The sequence below is a fragment of the Pelmatolapia mariae genome, linkage group LG3_W (genome assembly GCF_036321145.2).
Source record: "Pelmatolapia mariae isolate MD_Pm_ZW linkage group LG3_W, Pm_UMD_F_2, whole genome shotgun sequence".
NCBI lineage: Eukaryota > Metazoa > Chordata > Actinopteri > Cichliformes > Cichlidae > Pelmatolapia > Pelmatolapia mariae.
Window position 1 is genome coordinate 34919025 of NC_086229.1, and position 20884 is coordinate 34939908.

The 20884-nt window shown below is 41.0% G+C and overlaps 3 protein-coding genes across 3 annotated transcripts in view; 2 read left to right on the plus strand and 1 right to left on the minus strand.

The window, feature by feature from the left end:
- The window catches only part of LOC134624399 (uncharacterized), a 342378-nt gene extending 328936 nt beyond the window's left edge, over positions 1–13442 (plus strand). Inside the window, exons 22-28 of the mRNA XM_065470000.1 lie at positions 5293–5463; positions 5916–6089; positions 6513–6686; positions 7250–7423; positions 7738–7911; positions 12703–12749; positions 12898–13442. Coding sequence (XP_065326072.1) covers positions 5293–5463; positions 5916–6089; positions 6513–6686; positions 7250–7423; positions 7738–7911; positions 12703–12749; positions 12898–13442 — 1459 coding nt within the window. The remainder of the gene's footprint in view (positions 1–5292; positions 5464–5915; positions 6090–6512; positions 6687–7249; positions 7424–7737; positions 7912–12702; positions 12750–12897) is intronic.
- The window catches only part of LOC134622284 (NACHT, LRR and PYD domains-containing protein 12-like), a 1346881-nt gene that overhangs the window by 667901 nt on the left and 658096 nt on the right, over positions 1–20884 (minus strand). The gene's annotated exons all lie outside the window — the stretch shown is intronic.
- On the plus strand, positions 1663–3824 carry LOC135932519 (protein NLRC3-like). Its single transcript, XM_065470002.1, has 2 exons — positions 1663–1885; positions 2020–3824. Exons 1-2 carry the CDS (start codon positions 1663–1665, stop codon positions 3822–3824), a joined length of 2028 nt encoding a protein of 675 aa, XP_065326074.1.

Here is a 20884-nt window from a genome sequence, read left to right on the forward strand (position 1 = left end):
GAGTATATATTTCTAAGCATAAATAACAATCAACAATATAAACCTAACACATTGTTCTTTTAGTGATTCCAAGTTCTGGTTTAGAATATCTTGTCCGGGCTTCCTGACTCAAAGAATTATAGAAAACCCATTATCTGTGTGTAAGCGTGTTTGCAATTGTGTACTCTACGTAATTCTTACAATATATCAGTCCGGACAGTCACACCGAACAAAGCTTTTGACCTTCAAAAGACTGAGTGCCAACTCATATGAGCAAATAACAAATTTCCCACATGTGGGACTAATAAAGGTTATCTTATCTTATTTGCAATGTGTATATGAAAATGATTTAAACACCTTTATTTAGTAGAACAATCAAAAATTTTCAACCCTAACACAACCTAGTGTTGTGTTTTGCGCCTCTGTTATTTTTGCCATATTTTGCCATATTTAATAATACTATAAACATGATCAAGTGTGTTGTTTCCCCTCATCAGACAGTGGACATTCAATTCATTTCACTTTTCTTTATACAGTGCAAAAATCACAACAACAGCCACCTCAAGGCGCTTTATATCATAAGGTAGACCCTGCAATAATACAAAGGGGGAAAAAAGAAAAAGAATGATATGTTTATAAAATGTTTGGAGGACACTCTTTAAATTGACTTTAAATAGAAATATTCTGCTAACACAAAATCCATCAGGATAGTTCATAGCTTCTGCGGCGTTGGGATGCAGAGGTATGAAAACAGCAGTAAGATTGACAATGTTAAACTTAAGGCATACACTCAAAGTCCAGGGAGCAATAAGTGTTAATTATTACATTGTATGTTCACCAGTTATGAGAGTAAAAACAGAGCCCCACCACCACTGCACATTTTGTAGTCTCATTTTCCTGCCCACTGGATGTACTAAGCAGCCTTCTACCTTAATAGGCTCTGTTGGTATGCTTGATTTGAGCCATGTCTCTGTGAATAACTTGACAGCAGTCCTGGATTTGGCAAGTTACAATTTCTCAGTTTTGCAGGAGAGAGAGTGTGTATTTGTGACATCGAGGCCAGGTAGTTTGGGCCTGTGTGGCTGGCTACATAGCCTACCTACAGGAGCCTACACTCCTAATAGTGGCAAATATAGTGCTCTGCACCTGTTGCTCTTAGAATTGAAGAAGCTTCTCAGATGAGAAGTAAAACGTCTTCAAGAGACAAAACGGAAAGAAGTCCAGACACATACGTTCCAAGCTCCTTAGACTATGATGACCTGGATCACTGAAAACCTCCAAGACACCTAGCTTAGCTTATATCCCCATTTGGCAACCTCATTTCTGCTTTCTCTCTCTACACTGCCTCTGTCATCTGCCAGGATAGTAATGCATGGAGGAATAAGTCGAACACATGGTTTCCTGGTATCGAACCAATGGAAAGCAGCAAGCATGGTGACTGTATGTTGTGTATGTCTGTATACGTGACCCTCACTAAAAAGCAAACTAATAGAACTAACAGGAAACTCCTCACAGAGCAAAAATAAAAATGGTGGGCAACTGCAAGTACGCGAGCCATCATTTTTGATCAATAATTTTACATCTATTTTGTTCACAGTCATCTCCATGCTGCTCTTTGTAGATCAGTGGATTGTCAGTGTTTCCAACATGGATTTGATGTTTGGCTCCAGGATTTTAGTCTGAATGGGTCATATTCTGTTCCAGCTGCTGGAGGACAACATCATCACTTTTGTGAAGAACGAGCTGAAGAAGCTTCAGAAGGTTCTGAGTCGAGATTATCCAGAATGCTTAGAGAGTCAAAGGGAGGATGATGAGCAGAGGAGCAGCAGAGAGGCATTTGTGAAGATCACAGTGGACTTCCTGAGGAGACTGAAGCTTGAGGAGCTGGCTGACCATCTGCAGAGCAGTAAGAGGATTTCTATAAAGATTTGAGCTGTGCATGATAAATGGAAAATGTATTAATGCCTCAAAGGATGAACCAACATATATCAATTTGCACTTGGTACAATATTTAAGGATTTCTCTCTTTTGTTCTTTTAGAATGCCTTATTGGAGCTTTTCAACGTGATCTCAAGTCTGTCTTGAGGAAGAAGTTCCAGTGTGTGTTTGAGGGGATCGCTAAAGCAGGAAACCCAACCCTTCTGAATCAGATCTACACAGAGCTCTACATCACAGAGGGAGGGACTGCAGAGGTCAATGATGAACATGAGGTCAGACAGATTGAAACAGCATCCAGGAAACCAGACAGACCAGAAACAACCATCAGACAAGAAGACATCTTTAAAGCCTCACCTGGAAGAGATGAACCAATCAGAACAGTGCTGACAAAGGGAGTGGCTGGCATTGGGAAAACAGTCTTAACACAGAAATACACCCTGGACTGGGCTGAAGACAAAGCCAACCAGGACATCCAGTTCATATTTCCATTCACTTTCAGAGAGCTGAATGTGCTGAAAGAGGAAAAGTTCAGCTTGGTGGGACTTGTTCATCACTTCTTTACTGAAACCAAAGAAGCAGGAATCTGCAGCTTTGAAGGCTTCCAGGTTGTGTTCATCTTTGATGGTCTGGATGAGTGTCGACTTCCTCTGGACTTCCACAAAACTACAATCCTAACTGACCCTAGAAAGTCCACCTCAGTGGATGTGCTGCTGATAAACCTCATCAGGGGGAAACTGCTTCCCTCTGCTCGCCTCTGGATAACCACACGACCTGCAGCAGCCAATCAGATCCCTCCTGACTGTGTTGATGTGGTGACAGCGATCAGAGGGTTCACTGACCCACAGAAGGAGGAGTACTTCAGGAAAAAATTAGGAGATGAGGAGCAGGCCAGCAGGATCATCTCCCACATCAAGACATCACGAAGCCTCCACATCATGTGCCACATCCCAGTCTTCTGCTGGATCACTGCTACAGTTCTGGAGGATGTGCTGGAAACCAGAGAGGGAGGACAGCTGCCCAAGACCCTGACTGAGATGTACATCCACTTCCTGGTGGTTCAGGCCAAAGTGAAGAAGGTCAAGTATGATGGAGGAGCTGAGACAGATCCACACTGGAGTCCAGAGAGCAGGAAGATGATGGAGTCTCTGGGAAAACTGGCTTTTGATCAGCTGCAGAAAGGAAACCTGATCTTCTATGAATCAGACCTGACAGAGTGTGGCATCGATATCAGAGCAGCCTCAGTGTACTCAGGAGTGTTCACACAGATCTTTAAAGAGGAGAGAGGACTGTACCAGGACAAGGTGTTCTGCTTCATCCATCTGAGTGTTCAGGAGTTTCTGGCTGCTCTTCATGTCCATCTGACCTTCATCAACTTTCGACTCAATCTGCTTGATAAACAACAAAAAATGTCCCTGTGGTCTAAATTACTTAATACTCAAAAACTACAATCTCTCCACCAGAGTGCTGTGGACAAGGCCTTACAGAGTCCAAATGGACACCTGGACTTGTTCCTCCGCTTCCTGCTGGGTCTTTCTTTGCAGACCAATCAGACTCTTCTACGAGGTCTGCTGACACAGACAGGAAGTAGCTCACAGACCAATCAGGAAACTGTCCAGTACATCAAGAAGAAGCTCAGCGAGAATCTGTCTGCAGAGAAAAGCATCAATCTGTTCCACTGTCTGAATGAACTGAATGATCGTTCTCTAGTGGAGGAGATCCAACAGTCCCTGAGATCAGGAAGTCTCTCCACAGATAAACTGTCTCCTGCTCAGTGGTCAGCTCTGGTCTTCATCTTACTGTCATCAGAAAAAGATCTGGATGTGTTTGACCTGAAGAAATACTCTGCTTCAGAGGAGGCTCTTCTGAGGCTGCTGCCAGTGGTCAAAGCCTCCAACAAGGCTGTGTAAGTAAATATGTGATCAGTCTTTTTGTCATATTTAAAACATTTATTCTACTTAACAAAAAAATAAGCATGGACAATTTAAAATCTAAAACTGTCCAACAGTTGCTCTAAAGCTGTTAAATGAAATGACTAACAGTATTTGTCATAAAGCATGTGATATTTATGCTTCATGTCAGGAAACGCTGTTAGTGTTTCTGAAACATTTATGCGTGTTATTACTTAATAATGAACCACTCTGAACCAGCATATGGTGGTCTCATTCTAACTGATTCTTAATGCTCAAAAACAAATACAAATGAAATAATTAAAAAAAAAAAAGCCTGTCATGTTTGGTTCATCCCAAAAGCAGTTGGAGTAATCCTCCTTTATATTATTTTACTGTTAAACAAATTTTACTGCAGCTCCAGTCTAATCCTTCAGGAACCTTCTTCAGGTTTCCTTGCCTTAGGTTTTTTCACTCTTGATTTTTCTCTAAGTCTTTCATTCTTCATTTCTAATGGACTACAGTGTTATAAATAATTCTTCGATTTCTGTTTGTGTTGTAGCTTTATCACAATTACATGTTTCAAATCATCAAACACATTTTAATGCTAGAAAAAATAACCCAAGAAACTGCAAAATGTAGTTTTTACATGATGATTTAAATTATCAAGGAAACAAAGCTATCCAATTGCTGTTTTGAAAAAATAAATAAATAAAATAAAAACATAAATAAAAACATAAAGGTAATTTCCTCGAAAACGAATAAAATGCCACAAGAAGTACAGTTCATAATTTTCAGTAACTGCCAATGAGTGCATGAAAAAAGTGATGTTTCAAACAGTGTGGTGTAGGCAATTACTTTTTCACAAAGGGCCAAAATTTCTCTATGCTAATGTCATATTTGTTGAGATTTCATTTCCAGTCATCAGTTAGAAATCGTGTTTATAGGTTTTTACTTTATTTTTTTTACAACCTCTATATCAGAAGGCAGAGGAGGTGGAGCAGCATGATTCCTGAAACTGGCCAATCAAATTAAAATGGTCTTTTTTTGAAAGGAGGTAAAATGGCTGATTTGAGAGCAATAATTAATTGAGGAACTGTAAATAATATCCAAATGTAATCAATAAGAATCAATTTTAAATTGTATTTAATCCCTAACATTCAAATTAGGAAAGTGACCAACAGTACTTTATGCCTGTGCTAGCAGTTACATGGGTTGAACCACGAAGCTCCTGCTTCCTCCATATTGACATGCTTTTCATGTCAATATGGAGATATAATTATTTTTTTTTTTGATATTTTCAATTATTTTTATTATTTTTACCAAGCAAATTCAATGTGTTTTGTTGTTATTTTTCCAGATGTAAAATGCATTGCATTTATGTTTTTGTTAATGTTAAATTACTTGTATTGCACATAAGCATTTTTCTTTTTGTTTGCTTTGGCTTAACATAGAAAGTGATTTTGTTTGATTACAAATATTTCTTCAGGCTGAGTGGCTGTAACCTCTCAGAGAGAAGCTGTGAAGCTTTGTCTTTAGTACTCAGTTCCCCTTCTTGGCTGAGAGCTCTGGACCTAAGTAACAATGATGTAGAGGATTCAGGAGTTGAGCTTCTATCTGCAAAACTGAAGAGTCCACATTGTATAGTGGAAACTCTGAGGTAAGATTTTTTTTTTCTTTTTTTGTTTCTACCGTCTGTGAAAGTTATCAGTCATCCAGGTCATTGTAGTCTAAGGAGCTTGGAAAGAAAAGTGTCTGGACTTCTTTAAGTTGCTTGAAGACATTTTACCTCTCATCCGAGAAGCTTCTTCAGTTCTAGGGTCAAATGGTGGAGAGTCTCAGATTTTAGCTCTGTGGGAGTAGCCCACTGAGAGGGACAAAGGACCCCCTAATGATCCTCTACCTAATCACATGAGCCAATGTGTGAAAACAGCTGTGCGTCACAATAAGAAATCAAAAAGAAGCTTCTTCAGAACTGATGAAGCTTTTTTTTTTTTTTTTTAAAGCTGTTAATGTATTTTTTTTAATTATTGTTAAATTTTGCACATGAACATTTTGTTGTCTTGGTTCAACATATAATGTGATTTCATTCCAGTACAATTTGTTTTTCAGACTGAGTGGCTGTAACCTCTCAGAGAGAAGCTGTGAAGCTCTGTCCTCAGTTCTCAGCTCTCAGTCCTCTAGCCTGAGAGAACTGGACCTGAGTAACAATGATCTGAAGGATTCAAGAGTGATGTTTCTGTTTGCAGAATTGCACAGTCTACATTGTACACTGGAAAATCTGAGGTGAGATTTTTTATTTATTTTGTTTCGTACCGTTGGACTAAAAGTTGTCAGAAATCCCAGTTGTACAAAGCACTGTGAAGCTACCATAAATATCTCTTAATAGGGATTCTGTTTTATATGGTCACTGTTTGAAATATTTCCACACCAAACATATTATGAGTGTAATATTTACAACAAATGAATGTCCTGCTGTCATCTTTGTTGAGATTACATTTCTAGTCATTAGCTTTGAGATTATGTTTATAGCAAGTTTTTGCTTTCAGAACTTCACATTAGAAGGCAGAGGGGGTGAAGCAGCATGCTTATAAATTGTAATGTATTTATTTATGTATTCCTTAATGTTAAATCAATTATACATTGATATATTGTATTTTGTTACCTTGGTCCAACACATGGTTTTGTTTGATTCAAAATGTTTTTCAGACTAAGTGGCTGTAACCTCTCAGACAGAAGCTGTGAAGCTCTGTCCTCAGTTCTCAGCGCCAAACCTTGTAGTCTGAGAAAGCTGGACCTGAGTAACAATGATCTGAAGGATTCAGGAGTTATGCTTCTGTCTGCAAAACTGAGGAGTCCACATTGTGCACTACAAACTCTGAGGTGGTTTTTTTAAATAGTTTTCTTTTTTTAATTCTTTAAGTGAACTTACAGAGCTGTGCATAAACGTGAGCCTGTTGATTTACCGGTGAGTCTACCTTTTTATGTTCACAAGGTCTGGGTTTTGACCCAACATATTCTGCCAGGGGGACCCCCCAGGATAGATTATATCTCTCACCTGGCTTGGGAATGACTTGGTGTACCACCTAGATATGCAGCAGAAAATGAATGAATTGATGGATAAACAAAATGTATGAATTGGGAAAAAAAAGCAATTACAAAAAGAAAATCTGGTTCCCACGCCAGCGGAGAAATATAATCTCTCCAGCGTGTTCTGGGTGTGCCCCGGGCCTCCTCCCTTTGGGACATGCCTGGAATACCTTGCACAGGAGGAGCCCAGAAGGCATCCTTTTCAGATGCCCGGACCACCTAAACTGGCTCTTTTCGATGTGGAGGAGCAGCTCTACTATTAAATGTGTTACTGCTAAATGTAGCAGTAATTAAATCCTAACCACACATTGATTTTAAAAACAATGTCCGTTTCTTGTTCATGTTTTAATTTTCAGATTGAGTGACTGTAACATGTCAGAGAGAAGCTGTGAAGCTCTGTCCTCTGTGTTGAGCTCCCAGTCATCTAGCGTGAGAATGCTGGTCCTGAATAACTCTGACTTGAAGGATTCAGGAGTGAAACTTCTGTCTGTTGGATTGAAGAGTTCTTACTGCAAACTAGAAACTCTCAGGTCAGGGTTGAGATACTTACTGATGACAGATAAAATACAGAACATTTTTGTGGGTTATTACATACTAAATGGTGTCTAAAGAGTTTTCTCTAAAGTTTATTTTAATTCATCATGATCATCATGGTTACTGATGCTGATCTTATAACCTGGTCCAGAGTAGTTTGTTCAGTTTGAGTTTGCTATTCAGTTTAAGTGTAATATAGAGCCAGGCATATCTTTTTAAGACCATTGAATAACACCCACTAGATAAGTTAATTTTGTTCATTTGATTTAATAAAACTTTATTTATCCATTTATGTTTTGTGTGTCTGCAGTCTATCAGGCTGTCTGATCACAGCGGAAGGCTGTACTTCTCTGGCCTCAGCTCTGAGCTCCAACCCCTCCCATCTGAGAGAGCTGGACCTGAGCTACAATCATCCAGGAGACTCAGGAATGAAGATGCTGTCTGCTGGACTAAAGGATCCAGGCTGGAGACTGGACACTCTCAGGTATGGAGAGAATGTTTGATAGAGGAGGAAGAGCTGCAAAAATTTCCTGTGTCCTTCACCCACTTCCTGTTTGCTACATGCAGATGAGACATGAACAGATCAATAATTGATATTAATGTAGGTGGTGTCTACGGAGAACTTCTCCAGAAACAATTTGTAGATATCTCAGATATCTATATTTAATAGAGCAGATTACATTAATCTTTGTATAGATAAGCCGAGGACATGTTTACTATGGATTAATTAATTAATCTGGAATAATCCCGTTACCCACCAAAAAAAAAAAAAAAAACACTGATGAAATTGATATCTATAGTCAGAGCTGTGGTAGAAGCTGACAACTACAGGGAGATGTTTTCTGTAGATTAAAAGGCAAGCAGCCCTGCACAAATGCATTTGTATTTCAGTGCTTTTCATAGACAAAGGTCACAATGTGCTGTGAAAAGCCAACACACACTATAAAATAATGGCAGTGAAAACAATAAATGAATACATTTAGAGACGACCCAGGTGGAAGATACAGAGGCAGGAAGGAAGTGATAAAAAGGAGCGTTTATTGGTCCAAATGCAAAAGTGACAAATGAGGAAACACAAAGTCCATTGTTAGGGTTCAAAGTTGAGAGGAATGATGGAGGAGAATGACCACATCAACCCAGGAGGTTAAGTCAAGCGATTTCTTAAAGCACACATGTGGAGATGTCGCCTGTACGCAGAAAGGTTTAATCTCTGCCCCCACAACCTCACAACAATAGTTTTATTCTTAGTCAAGGTATATTTGCCAACGCCCTTTCTACGTCCATGGTTCAATACATGTGTACGTCAAATTAAAACCACAAACACTCAGTTATCTTTTCCCACAGTCTAAGAGAACACTCGAGGTCATCCGCTGCAGGTGCAGTCCCCCGACCTCAACTCGAGCAGAGCGTCTGGAACACCTCCCCCTTCGTATAGACAGTGTCACGTCTACATAGACATGAACATGCAGATCTAGCAAAACATACTAAAACTTTCACCTCCAAAACAAACTCTCTGACTGTATTTGTGTGCGTGTGAGTGTATGTATGTGTTAGTTAACCTCACTTGAACTGTCTCTGACCTCCTGCTTATGCAACCAGACCAGGGCCATTGTCATGTGTGCAATAATCTTGACTCATATGTGAAATGTGTTAAACAAATGTTTCAATCAAATGCCACTACTTTAAACTTTAATAAAAGAATATAAAAATGATCATAGGTGCCTACAATGAGAGATTATCATATGATTATACTGGCACCTGTAAATAAAGGATAGCATGAGATTAACACAAACTTAAAAATGTAATTTCAATAAATTTGATATATGCATAACTGAAAATGCCTGTTATATAATGTTAAATGCAATAAAAATAAAATGATAATAAAATGGCAGAAAAATAACACCTCATTTCCTCACACCATCAAACAATCCAGAGTAGGCACAGGAAAAGAGGACAGCACATACACTAGGAGCTACCTGCAAACAGGAGAAAGGTGGGAGCTCTTATCATTAGGGACTAAAACAGTGAAATGTGGATTATTAAATATTAGGTCTCTCTCCTCCAAGTCTCTGTTAGTACATGACTTAATAATTGATTAACAAATCGATTTACTCTGCCTTACAGAAATCTGGTTGCAGCAGGATGATTATGTTAGTTTAAATGAATCAACACCCCCGAGTCATTCTAACTACCAGAAACCTCGAAGCACAGGCCGAGGGGGGCGGTGTGGCATCAATTTTTCACACCAGTCTCTTAATTAACGAAAGACCAAGACAGACTTTTAATTCATTTGAAAGCCTGATGCTTAGCCTTGTCCACCCCAGCTGTAAAACTCAGAAACCAGTCTTACTTGTTATCATCTATCGTCCACCTGGGCCTTACACAGAGTTTCTGTCTGATTTCTCAGACTTTTTATCTGATTTAGTGCTCAGCTCAGATAAAATAATTATTGTGGGTGATTTTAACATCCATGTAGATGCTAAAAATGACAGCCTCAACATTGCATTTAATCTGTTATTAGACTCAATTGGCTTCTCTCAAAATGTAAAAGAACCCACCCACCACTTTACTCACACTCTAGATCTTGTTTTAACATATGGCATAGAAACTGAACATTTAACAGTGTTTCCTGAAAACCCTCTGCTGTCTGATCATTTCCTGATAACATTTACATTTACAATAATTGATTACACAGTAATGGAGAATAGACTTTATCAAAGTAGATGTCTTTCTGAAAGTGCTGTAACTAAGTTTAAGAATATAATCCACCCACTGTTATCATCTTCAATGCCCTGTACCAACATAGAGCAGGGCAGCTACCTGAACACTACTCCAACAGAGGTCGATTATCTTGTTAATAATTTTACCTCCTCACTACGTACGACTCTGGATACTGTAGCTCCAGTGAAAACTAAGGCCTGAAGTCAGAAGTACCTGACTCCGTGGTATAATTCTCAAACACGTAGCCTAAAGCAGATAACTCGTAAGCTGGAGAGGAAATGGTGTGTCACAAATTTAGAGGATCATCATTTAGCCTGGAGAAATAGTTTGCTGCTTTATAAGAAAGCCCTCCGCAAAGCCAGAACATCTTACTATTCGTCACTGATTGAAGAAAATAAGAACAACCCCAGGTTTCTCTTCAGCACTGTAGCCAGGCTGACAAACAGTCAGAGCTCTACTGAGCCAACCATCCCTTTAACGTTAACTAGTAATGACTTCATGAACTTCTTCACAAATAAAATTTTTATCATTAGAGAAAAAATTACCAATAATCATCCCACAGATGTAATATTATCTACAGCTACTTTTAGTACCATTGATGTTAAGTTAGTCTTTTTCTCCAATTGATCTTTCTGAGTTAACTTCAATAATTACTTCTTCCAAACCATCAACGTGTCTTTTAGACCCCATTCCTACAAAACTGCTCAAAGAAGTCCTGCCATTAATTAATTCTTCAATCTTAAATATAATCAACCTATCTCTAATAATCGGCTATGTACCACAGGCCTTCAAGCTGGCTGTAGTTAAACCTTTACTTAAAAAGCCATCTCTAGACCCAGCTGTCTTAGCTAATTGTAGGCCAATCTCCAACCTTCCTTTCATATCAAACATCCTTGAAAGAGTAGTTGTCAAACAGCTAACAGATCATCTGCAGAGGAATGGCTTATTTGAAGAGTTTCAGTCAGGTTTCAGAGCTCATCACAGCACAGAAACAGCTTTAGTGAAGGTTACAAATGATCTTCTTATGGCCTCTGACAGTGGACTCATCTCTGTGCTTGTCCTGCTAGACCTCAGTGCTGCGTTTGATACCGTTGATCATAATATCCTATTAGAGCGATTAGAACATGCTGTAGGTATTACAGGTACTGTGCTGCAGTGGTTTGTATCATATCTATCTAATAGACTCCAATTTGTTCAAGTAAATGGAGAGTCCTCTTCACACACTAAGGTCTATTATGGTGTTCCACAGGGTTCAGTGCTAGGACCAATTCTATTTACGTTATGCATGCATTATACTGCAGGAATGTCTTAAAGACATAAAGGGCTGGATGGCCTCTAACTTTCTGCTTCTTAATTCAGATAAAACTGAGGTTATTGTACTCGGCCCTGAAAATCTTAGAAATATGGTATCTAACCAGATTCTTACTCTGGATGGCATTACCTTGGCCTCCAGTAATGCTGTGAGGAACCTTGGAGTCATTTTTGACCAGGACATGTCCTTCAAGGCACATATTAAACAAATATGTAAGACTGCTTTCTTCCATTTGCGCAACATCTCTAAAATTAGAAATATCCTGTCTCAGAGTGATACTGAAAAACTAGTTCATGCATTTGTTACTTCCAGGCTGGACTACTGTAATTCGTTATTATCAGGATGTCCTAAAAACTCCCTGAAAAGCCTTCAGTTAATCCAAAATGCTGCAGCAATAGTCCTGACAGGGACTAGGAAGAGAGAGCATATTTCTCCTGTTTTGGCTTCCCTTCATTGGCTTCCTGTTAAATCCAGAATTGAATTCAAAATCCTGCTCCTCACTTACAAGGTCTTAAATAATCAGGCCCCATCTTATCTTAATGACCTTGTAGTGCCATATCACCCTATTAAAGCACTTCGCTCTCGCTCTGCAGGCCTACTTGTTGTTCCTAGAGTATTTAAAAGTAGAATGGGAGGCAGAGCCTTCAGTTTTCAGGCCCCTCTTCTGTGGAACCAGCTTCCAGTTTGGATTCGGGGGACAGACACTATCTCTACTTTCAAGATTAGGCTGCCGGGGATTCCCATGATGCATTGAGTTTTTCCTTTCCAGTCACCTTCTCACTCACTATGTGTTAATAGTCCTCTCTGCATCGAATCATACCTGTTATTAATCTCTGTCTCTCTTCCACAGCATGTCTTTCATCCTGTTTTCCTTCTTTTACCCCAACTGGTCGCAGCAGATGGCCGCCCCTCCCTGAGTCTGGGTCTGCCGGAGGTTTCTTCCTGTTAAAAGGGAGTTTTTCCTTCCCACTGTCGCCAAAGTGCTTGCTCATAGGGGGTCATATGATATGATTGTTGGGTTTACTCTGTATTTAATATTGTGCTATCTACTGTACAATATAAAGCGCCTTGAGGCGACTTTTGTTGTGATTTGGCGCTATATAAATAAAATTGAATTGAATTGAATTGAATTAAGTAAAGTGCTATACAAATACAGCCAATTTACCATTTAACAGTATGTGTATGAGAGCCATGTAATGTCCATGTGTGCATGCTGACTGCTCTGACTCCTCATCCTTTCAGGGTGGAGCCTGCTGGAGTCCGATGGTTGAGACCAGGTCTGAGGAAGTGTAAGTGTGTTTTTAATGGGATTCATGAAAACAAAGCAGCACACATTCAACCATCTTCATCATGTCAGGAGTCATCATCAAAGTGTCAATCAATGAACAGATGATGGATCAATAACTGCAGCTGGATTGTGTTTGTTCTCTCCATCAGATTCCTGTCAACTCACAATCGACACAAACACAGTGAACACAAACCTCCAACTGTCTGACAACAACAGGAAGGTGACACATGTGAAGCAGGTTCAGTCATATCCTGATCATCCAGACAGATTTCATTACTGGGAACAGCTGCTGTGTAGAAATGGTCTGACTGGTCGCTGTTACTGGGAGGTCGAGTGGAGAGGAGAGCTTTTTATATCAGTGAGTTACAGAAGCATCAGAAGGAAAGGAGGCAATGATGACTGTTGGTTTGGAGGGAATGATCAGTCCTGGAGTCTGTACTGCACTGACGAAGGTCCTCAGTGTGTCTGGCACAATAAGATAAAAACACAGATCTCCTCCTCCTCCTCCTCCTCCTCTGTCTCTAACAGAGCAGCAGTGTATGTGGACTGTCCTGCTGGCACTCTGTCCTTCTACAGAGTCTCCTCTGACACTCTGATCCACCTCCACACCTTCAACACCACATTCACTCAAACTCTTTATCCCGGGTTCAGATTTGGGTTCATGGCATACGGTTCCTCAGTGTCCCTGTGCTAAGTGAAGTGTAAAGAGTGTCTCCTGTTAGAGAAATACTCTGACTGTTGAACAGATAGTTCAGTCTGTACATGTCTGTCTCTTTACTCACAAACATGTTTTCAGATTCATGGATTCAATCAGTTGATGTTTGAAACTCTTCTGAATGATTCCTTGTAAACTTCTTCCTCTTCAGTCCTTTAAAGATGGAAGCTCCCATTATTTCAGGATCCACAATGTTGTTTCTCCACTCAAAGCTTCAGTTTTTTGTTTTTCTGAAGCTCAGTTCACAACCAGCTCCTCATTTTCAACTAGTCTGAGCTCATTGAAATGAATCCAAATGTTTGATTTATTTTTCTTAATGGGATGTTTCCATCATGGCTGAATAAGTGGACACCCAGTAGTACTCAGTGTATCAAATATTAGAGACATTCAGCATGTTTCTGCCATTCTATAAAAACAACTCTTCATTGATAGTGATTTGTGGCCCTCTGCTGGTGAGAAGATGAACTGCATGATGTCAGTTTAATGAGCACAGATGGCGTTTTAAAATTTTTTCTCATTGTTCAGGGTTGTGCTCCAGGAAGCAGCTTCAGCATAGCAGCTAACTACTGAAAAATGTCTGTTTAATCAGTTTGAATATGATTTCCTCATTAACAGAAACAGACTTCATAATAAAAAGGCTTCTGAATGTTTTGCAATGTTCTTTTGCAATGAGCATCATCTCTATCATGGAAATTGAACCTGGAAATAGTTGTTTGCTAGTATATTACTTTAGCTGACGCTAACTTTAAAGCACGCCACGACAGTTTTAATAACGTTACTAATGTTCAGCTACACTTTACTAGGTCACATCTGTGACACACGTCACTTAAATACAGAAGGAAATGTCTGTGAAGGTTCTCAGTCATCCAGGTCATTGTTGTCTAAGGAGCTTTGAAAGAAAAGCGTCTGGACTTCTTTGAGTTGCTTGAAGACGTTTCACCTCTCATCCGAGAAGCTTCTTCAGCTCTTTTTTCTTTTTTTTTTTCCGTCTGTCCCATTTGGTTCTTTAGCCGTCAGAATTGTTGTCTGAAGACCAACAAGGATACCAAATGGATTTATTTTGCCAAATGGATCATCATGGCATTGCCGCATTGGTCCATTTGATCAACTTTTGTTGTTATTATTTATTTTATTTTCAGTTGTTACAGATGGGACAGACATGATTGGGGGATAGGAAAGGGAGAAAGAAAGAGAGGAAGGAAAAGAAAAACAGAGGGGAAGAGGGACAGTGAGAAAGGGCACTTACAAAGACAAAGAAAAAAAAATCTCCTGGATCACCTGTTGAGAGAAAAAGAAGAGAAAACAAAAAAACAGAGCAACATACTAAACACAACATCATCACATTAATCTAGCTAAGTGTAAACAGCAATAAATACTAAATATTGAATGTTGTTGTGCAGCACAGACAGCGCACAATGTGCTTTGAAGTAGCAGCTAAGAAAGGTGTAGTTTATGTCTACGTGCAGTGAACACCCGTGTGCACACCTGTGTGGATCAGCGCGCTTGTATACAAAAGGTTTCCCCATGTAACGGTCTGCTAGAGGGTGTGGAGGCCCATAGTCCCGTCCCCCAGTGCATAAAGCAGACATGGAGGAGATCCAGGCTCCAGACATCCAGGGACCCCAGAGTGCGAGAGCCCAAGGAGTACCACCGGAGGGGCATCCGTGCCACCCTCCTGGGAAGGGCTGAGGAGATCCCCAGACGAGGGGGTCATCCAGTAGCCACGGAGCAGAAGCCAGAGGGGGCTGCACTGGCGCGCCCGCCAGCTCTGCCGGCAGCCAGCTGTGCCAGAGTGAACCGAGCTGCAGGCCCCGAGGCCGGAGGTTCGAGGGCCCCCTTTGCCCCGGAAGAGGCCTGACCGAGCGACAGGCTCCAGGCCCCGCCAAGTAGCCACAGGGAGTGAGCTGATGCATACCTGGATAAATATGGGATATATAAAAGTCTGGGAAGGGAACTCTGGAACACAAACTTGGAGTAATCAGGACCCTACACCACCGAGCAGAACATGTTCCCTCTAAGCATGAGGGAAAAAAGAAGGAACACACACACGTAAAGGAAGCACTCAGAACATGTGGTTATCCTAATTGGGCTTTCTTAAAGTCAACAAAGAGGCACAGAAAAGAAGATCAGACACCAGCGAGGGAGGATAAGAAAGACAGACGCAACAACGTTGTCATCCCCTATGTAGCCGGTGTATCAGAGAAACACAGGAGAGTTTTCTCCAAGCACGACATACCAGTGTACTTCAGACCCAGCAACACACTCAGACACAAACTGGTTCACCCTAAGGACAAAACTCCTAAACACAAACTGAACAATGTGGTGTATGCTGTACAGTGCAGCGAGGAATGCCCAGACCTCTACATCGGAGAGACCAAACAGCCACTTCACAAGCGCATGGCACAACATAGAAGAGCCACCTCCACGGGACAAGACTCAGCTGTTCATCTGCATCTAAAGGATAAAGGTCACTCTTTCGAGGATGCCAACGTTCACATTTTGGACAGAGAGGACAGATGGTTTGAAAGAGGAGTGAAAGAAGCCATTTACGTCTACTGTGAGCGACCATCTTTGAACAGAGGCGGTGGTTTACGACACCAACTGTCTGCCATCTATAATCCAGCTTTGAGATCCCTTCCCAGACGCCTTAACGCCCACTCACATCCTGGGCCATCTGACCTCAGGAAATCACATGATAGGGTGGGGCCAGGTTTCAAAATGAGCTCACCCGAAACCCTGGCTGATTGGGACCCACACCCACTTTCACACCTTGGCTCATGTGATTAGAGGATCATCAGGGGGTCCTTTGTCCCTCTTTGGGGGGAAACTCCCACTGGGTTTAAATCTGGGACTCTCCACCACTGGTCCTTAGAACTGAAGAAGCTTCTCGGATGAGAGGTGAAACGTCTTCAAGCAACTCAAGAAGTCCAGATGCTTTTCTTTCAAAGCTCCTTAGACTAAAGAAGGAAATATTGGCTCTGTTTTATCTGCTGGGCCCAAAAGTGACTCACTGTATTTAAACTGCTATGAATAACTTGTTGGTCTATAATATGTGAAACATGTGTCAAATGTCTCCATCATGAAAGATATCAGGTCATCTTGAGCCACAAAAACATTCCTATCATGAGGTAGAAGCTGGAATCAGTTTGTTGCAGACGTTTATATATCCCATATTTATCCAGTTAAAGTCACATTGAAATTCAAAAATGTCTTTGCAAGAGTCGTCTGTCCAAGAGGAGCAGAAACAAATATAACAACAGTTATTTAAGCTGTTTTAAAGGCCACAAAGGAGCAGATTGGTTATAATGCAGCTGCTTCAGAGGAATAAAGATGAAACACTGTTTTTATTTCATGTGTAACACCTTTCAATCATGTGTTGACTAAAGTCTATTGACCAGTATAAGTAAAGACATCACACACACACACACATGGAAACACTGAAACCTGTTTTTGGTGCAGCAGCGGTCCCAGCTGCTCGCCTTTATCTAGACTGGGTCGGCTGCTTATCTCAATATAATCAATGTTTAAAGTTCTCAGTGTTTCTGTGTTGCTTCGTATAGGATCTCCCAGCATCATCAGCTGTGCTGTCAGCAAGGCTTCTGACAAAACCATCTAAGTACTCTCATGTAACACCATTGCTTATACAGCTGCACTTACTCCCTGTTGAATTCAGAGTCCATTTTAAGATATTGGTTCTGACCTTTAAAGCTCTTCAAGGACAAGCACCAGCCTACATCATTGAATCTTTACAGCCCTATGTCCCTAGTAGGTCCCTGAGGTCATGTGTTCAGGGCCTACTTGTTATTCAGCATGCAAGGCTGAAAACCAAGGGAAATAGAGCTTTTGCCACTGTGGCTGCTAGACTGTGGAACTCTCTTCCTCGGAACTTAAGATCTGCAGTCTCAGTGGTCACTTTTAAAAAAACAACTAAAAACACATCTTTTTAGAATTGCATTTTGTCAACTTTTGTCTTTTTTTCTTTTATACTTTGTTAAGCACTTTGTGAACTTTTTATCTAGAAATGTGCTATATAAATAAAATTTTACTTACTTACTGTCCAATCATTGTGTGCTAGGTTACCCTTATAGTGCAATGTCTGTTTGCAAAAAGAGAAGCATGTGTGTCAAATAGTCAGTGCTGATTCCTTTGTGTCATCATTTGTTGAGAAGAGAGAACAGTTATAACGGAGGAGGAAGCCTTAATATCTGCATCCAACAAGGACACTATTTAATTGTTGGTCCAGACCAACCGCTTGTAAAAAAGAAAAAAAAAGTTAAACCAAAAGGAGGTAAATACCTGTGTTGTTAAGTTAGCTGATGGTTTGTTGACTGTAGTTGGTTAGTTAGTTGTTTAATTGCCAGCCGAGCCTCCTGTGAGGAAAAGCCAGAGGCTGCCAGTGATGTAGCCGACTGTCAAGGATCAATGTCAGTTTCACTGAATTGTAACTTAAGTAGCTGTTTGCTACAATACAGTGACACGTGTTAGTAACATTTAGCTATCTGCCATCCCTCCTGCTTAACTCTGTTATTGACAGCTAGCTGCTGATGGTTAGTTCAGGGCATAGACAGTAAGGTTCAGAGATGACTCCATTCATTTCCAGCACACACGCCTGCACACACAGACCTACAGTCAATGACGCTGCATGTTTGTTGGCTTGTTAGTTACAAAAAGATGTAGCCTGTCACGGACTGCCGGGGCAGACCGTGTGAAGTGAGTAGAGGACCCAAGAGCAGACAGAGGCAATGAGACAAAACTGGACTTAACAAAAAATGAGCCTTTATTATGGCTAATGACAGAAGGCAAAACAAAAGCTAAGAAGAGTGCAGGAAAGACAACTGGAAAACAGACTGTAAAAAACCTATGACACTGAACACTATACAAGACTATGAAACTATGGTAAATCTATGAAGCTAATTCTATGACTGTGACTATGAGAACTGTGACGACTATGACATAACTGGGAATCTTACGCAGACGATGCGACACTGAATATAGGAAGACTGAGGGCTTAAATACACACATGAGGTGATCAGGGCAGTATTAACCTCAGAGCTGCTCACACTGAGGGAGGCGGGACTTACAGCACAGGAAGTGATGTCAGAAAATAAAAAGACTTTTAGTCCTGAGTGAGCGACAGGTTTGACAGGACGGTGACGTGGATCTCCTTCAGACCTGGATCACAGTCTTCACACTAAACCCTTTAAACATCTTTGCTCTGTTGGTTTGATCAGTAAGAACAATAATGTCATAAAAACATGATGTATCCTCTCCTGATGAATATAGATCCGTGTAGATAAACCACTCAAAGGCTCCACTCAAACAATACCTCACATTAAATATATGATTATAGTCAGAGGAGACTCCAAAATAAAAGCACCTTTAAGCCAAGTTCTTTCAGACTAAAAGGAGACAGGAAAGACAAACTGATCAGAACTTCCTGGTGAATCATGTCAAATAAAAGAAACACAAACCTGTTTCGTAGTATAAGAGTTCATCCAACCTGCAGCAGTGATACTGAAGTCTGAACGACACAAAAACCAAATGAATCTGTCCATCAGTGATAATAAAGATCAGCCTGACATCAATCTGTAACATCAGCAGGACCAAGATCACTTCCACTGTGTCCATCACTGGTAGGTTCAACTGGGAGACAGTCTCTAACATGATGAAAACATAGTCTATGATTGAGAACATCATAGTGATGCGTAGGTTCATCCAGGTCACAGTGCTCTACACTGAACAAGTCAAACACCTGGACTTCACCCAGTTGGTGTTCTTTGTGTCTTCTTTCTTCAGCTCTAGAGACGAACACAGAGAACTGTTTCTAACACATGGCTTATCAATACGTTTGAGTCCATCCACACAGCTCAACATGTTTCTACTAACACGTTCTACCAACATAGAGGTCAGAGTGAAATAATGAGGTGTTAGACTGATGTTCTGCCTGACACCAAAGAGACACAGGAAGTGTATGATTCAGTAAGAGGAGTTTGGACTTATTTAACCACCTTTGGTGTATATGATGGTGTCGTCTGTGGAAGGATGTGTAGAGCAAAAACAAAACCAGCCAAGAACACTATGAAGCTCATTTAAGAGAAAATCAAAGAAATGTGAAGCTGTGGTGACGGATATAAACACAGTTGATGGTTTGAATCCCATCAGGTCCTGGACCCCTGCTCTCTGTCCGATCACAGACTGAACACATCAGCAGGACCACCAAAGTCCTCAGATGAATCCAGGGTCTGTCCTCAGCCTTTGCTTCAGTTCCTCACAGTTAGACACAGTAGCAAACATGTCATCATTCATCTTCTTCTACACTCTATCACTGATCACTAAAACTAGCTGATGTCTGTCCTGATGTCCAGGTAGGACAGACTGCAGTGAGTTTAATAAGCTGTTCGATTACACTTAGAGCACAGGTGTCGAACTCCAGGCCTCGAAGGCCGGTGTCCTGCAGGTTTTAGACGTGTCCTTGATCCAACACAGCTGATTCATATGGCTAAATTACCTCCTCAACATGTCTTGAAGTTCTCCAGATGCCTGGTAATGAACTAACCATTTGATTCAGGTGTGTAGACCCAGGGTGAGATCTAACGGTGTGTTCACACCGAACGCGATAGAGGCGGCCAGAGCGTCAGGTTTACATGTAAAGTCAATGGAAAGAGCGCGATGACACACGATTGTGCATCCGGCAAAAATACGGAAGCAGATTTGCGTCACGAAAACGGCAAAACCCATGAAACGCGGGTCAGTGTACGGCGTCTGGCGCGTTTGACTCGCAGAAAAAAACATGCGCGTGAGTTTTTGTGTTGCATTTTGTGCATACACGTTTTTCGCCTCTACCGCTCGAGTTGGAAAAATTTTAACTCCACCGTCAAATCGCGCCACGACAACCAATCAGGAGCCTGTTGACATGGCTGTAACCAGGTCAAAGGGGCAGATCAAACCAAAGCCCTTCATTCTTCATTCAGTATGGAGGAAAAACACATCAGTGCAGTGGTTAATCATCCAGAACTGTACGATGCTAGCTGCTACTTCTACCGGGACAGGAATAAAAAGGACCTAGCTTGGAGGCACATAAGTGAGGAGATCGGGCAACCTGGTAAGTTCATTTGTTCTTCTTTTTAATTTTCAGACTGACCCGATGAAGCCGCGAAGATTTATCTAGCTAGCATGCCTACTGTCCCGCTATTTTCCCACTGATGTACAAATACCTTTCCACTAACAAGATAATGTGTTTATTCAGAGGACATCTGCAGGAAAAAGTGGAAGAGCCTCAGGGACACGTAAAATAAGGAGAAGAGGAGTGGGTCTGCAGCAGGATCAGGGAGGAGATGGAAATTTTACGCGGTCAGGGGGTTTCTGGACCCCTTTCTCACCTCGCAGCAATATGGTGCAGACCGTGGAGAATTTCGCCCCCG

Bases quoted from the DNA above. Each gene is read 5' to 3' on its own strand.
- LOC135932519 (XM_065470002.1), top strand. From the start codon at position 1,663: ATGGGTCATATTCTGTTCCAGCTGCTGGAGGACAACATCATCACTTTT. The intron at 1,886-2,019 runs GTAAGAGGATTT...TTGTTCTTTTAG, and splicing joins GGCTGACCATCTGCAGAGCA to AATGCCTTATTGGAGCTTTT.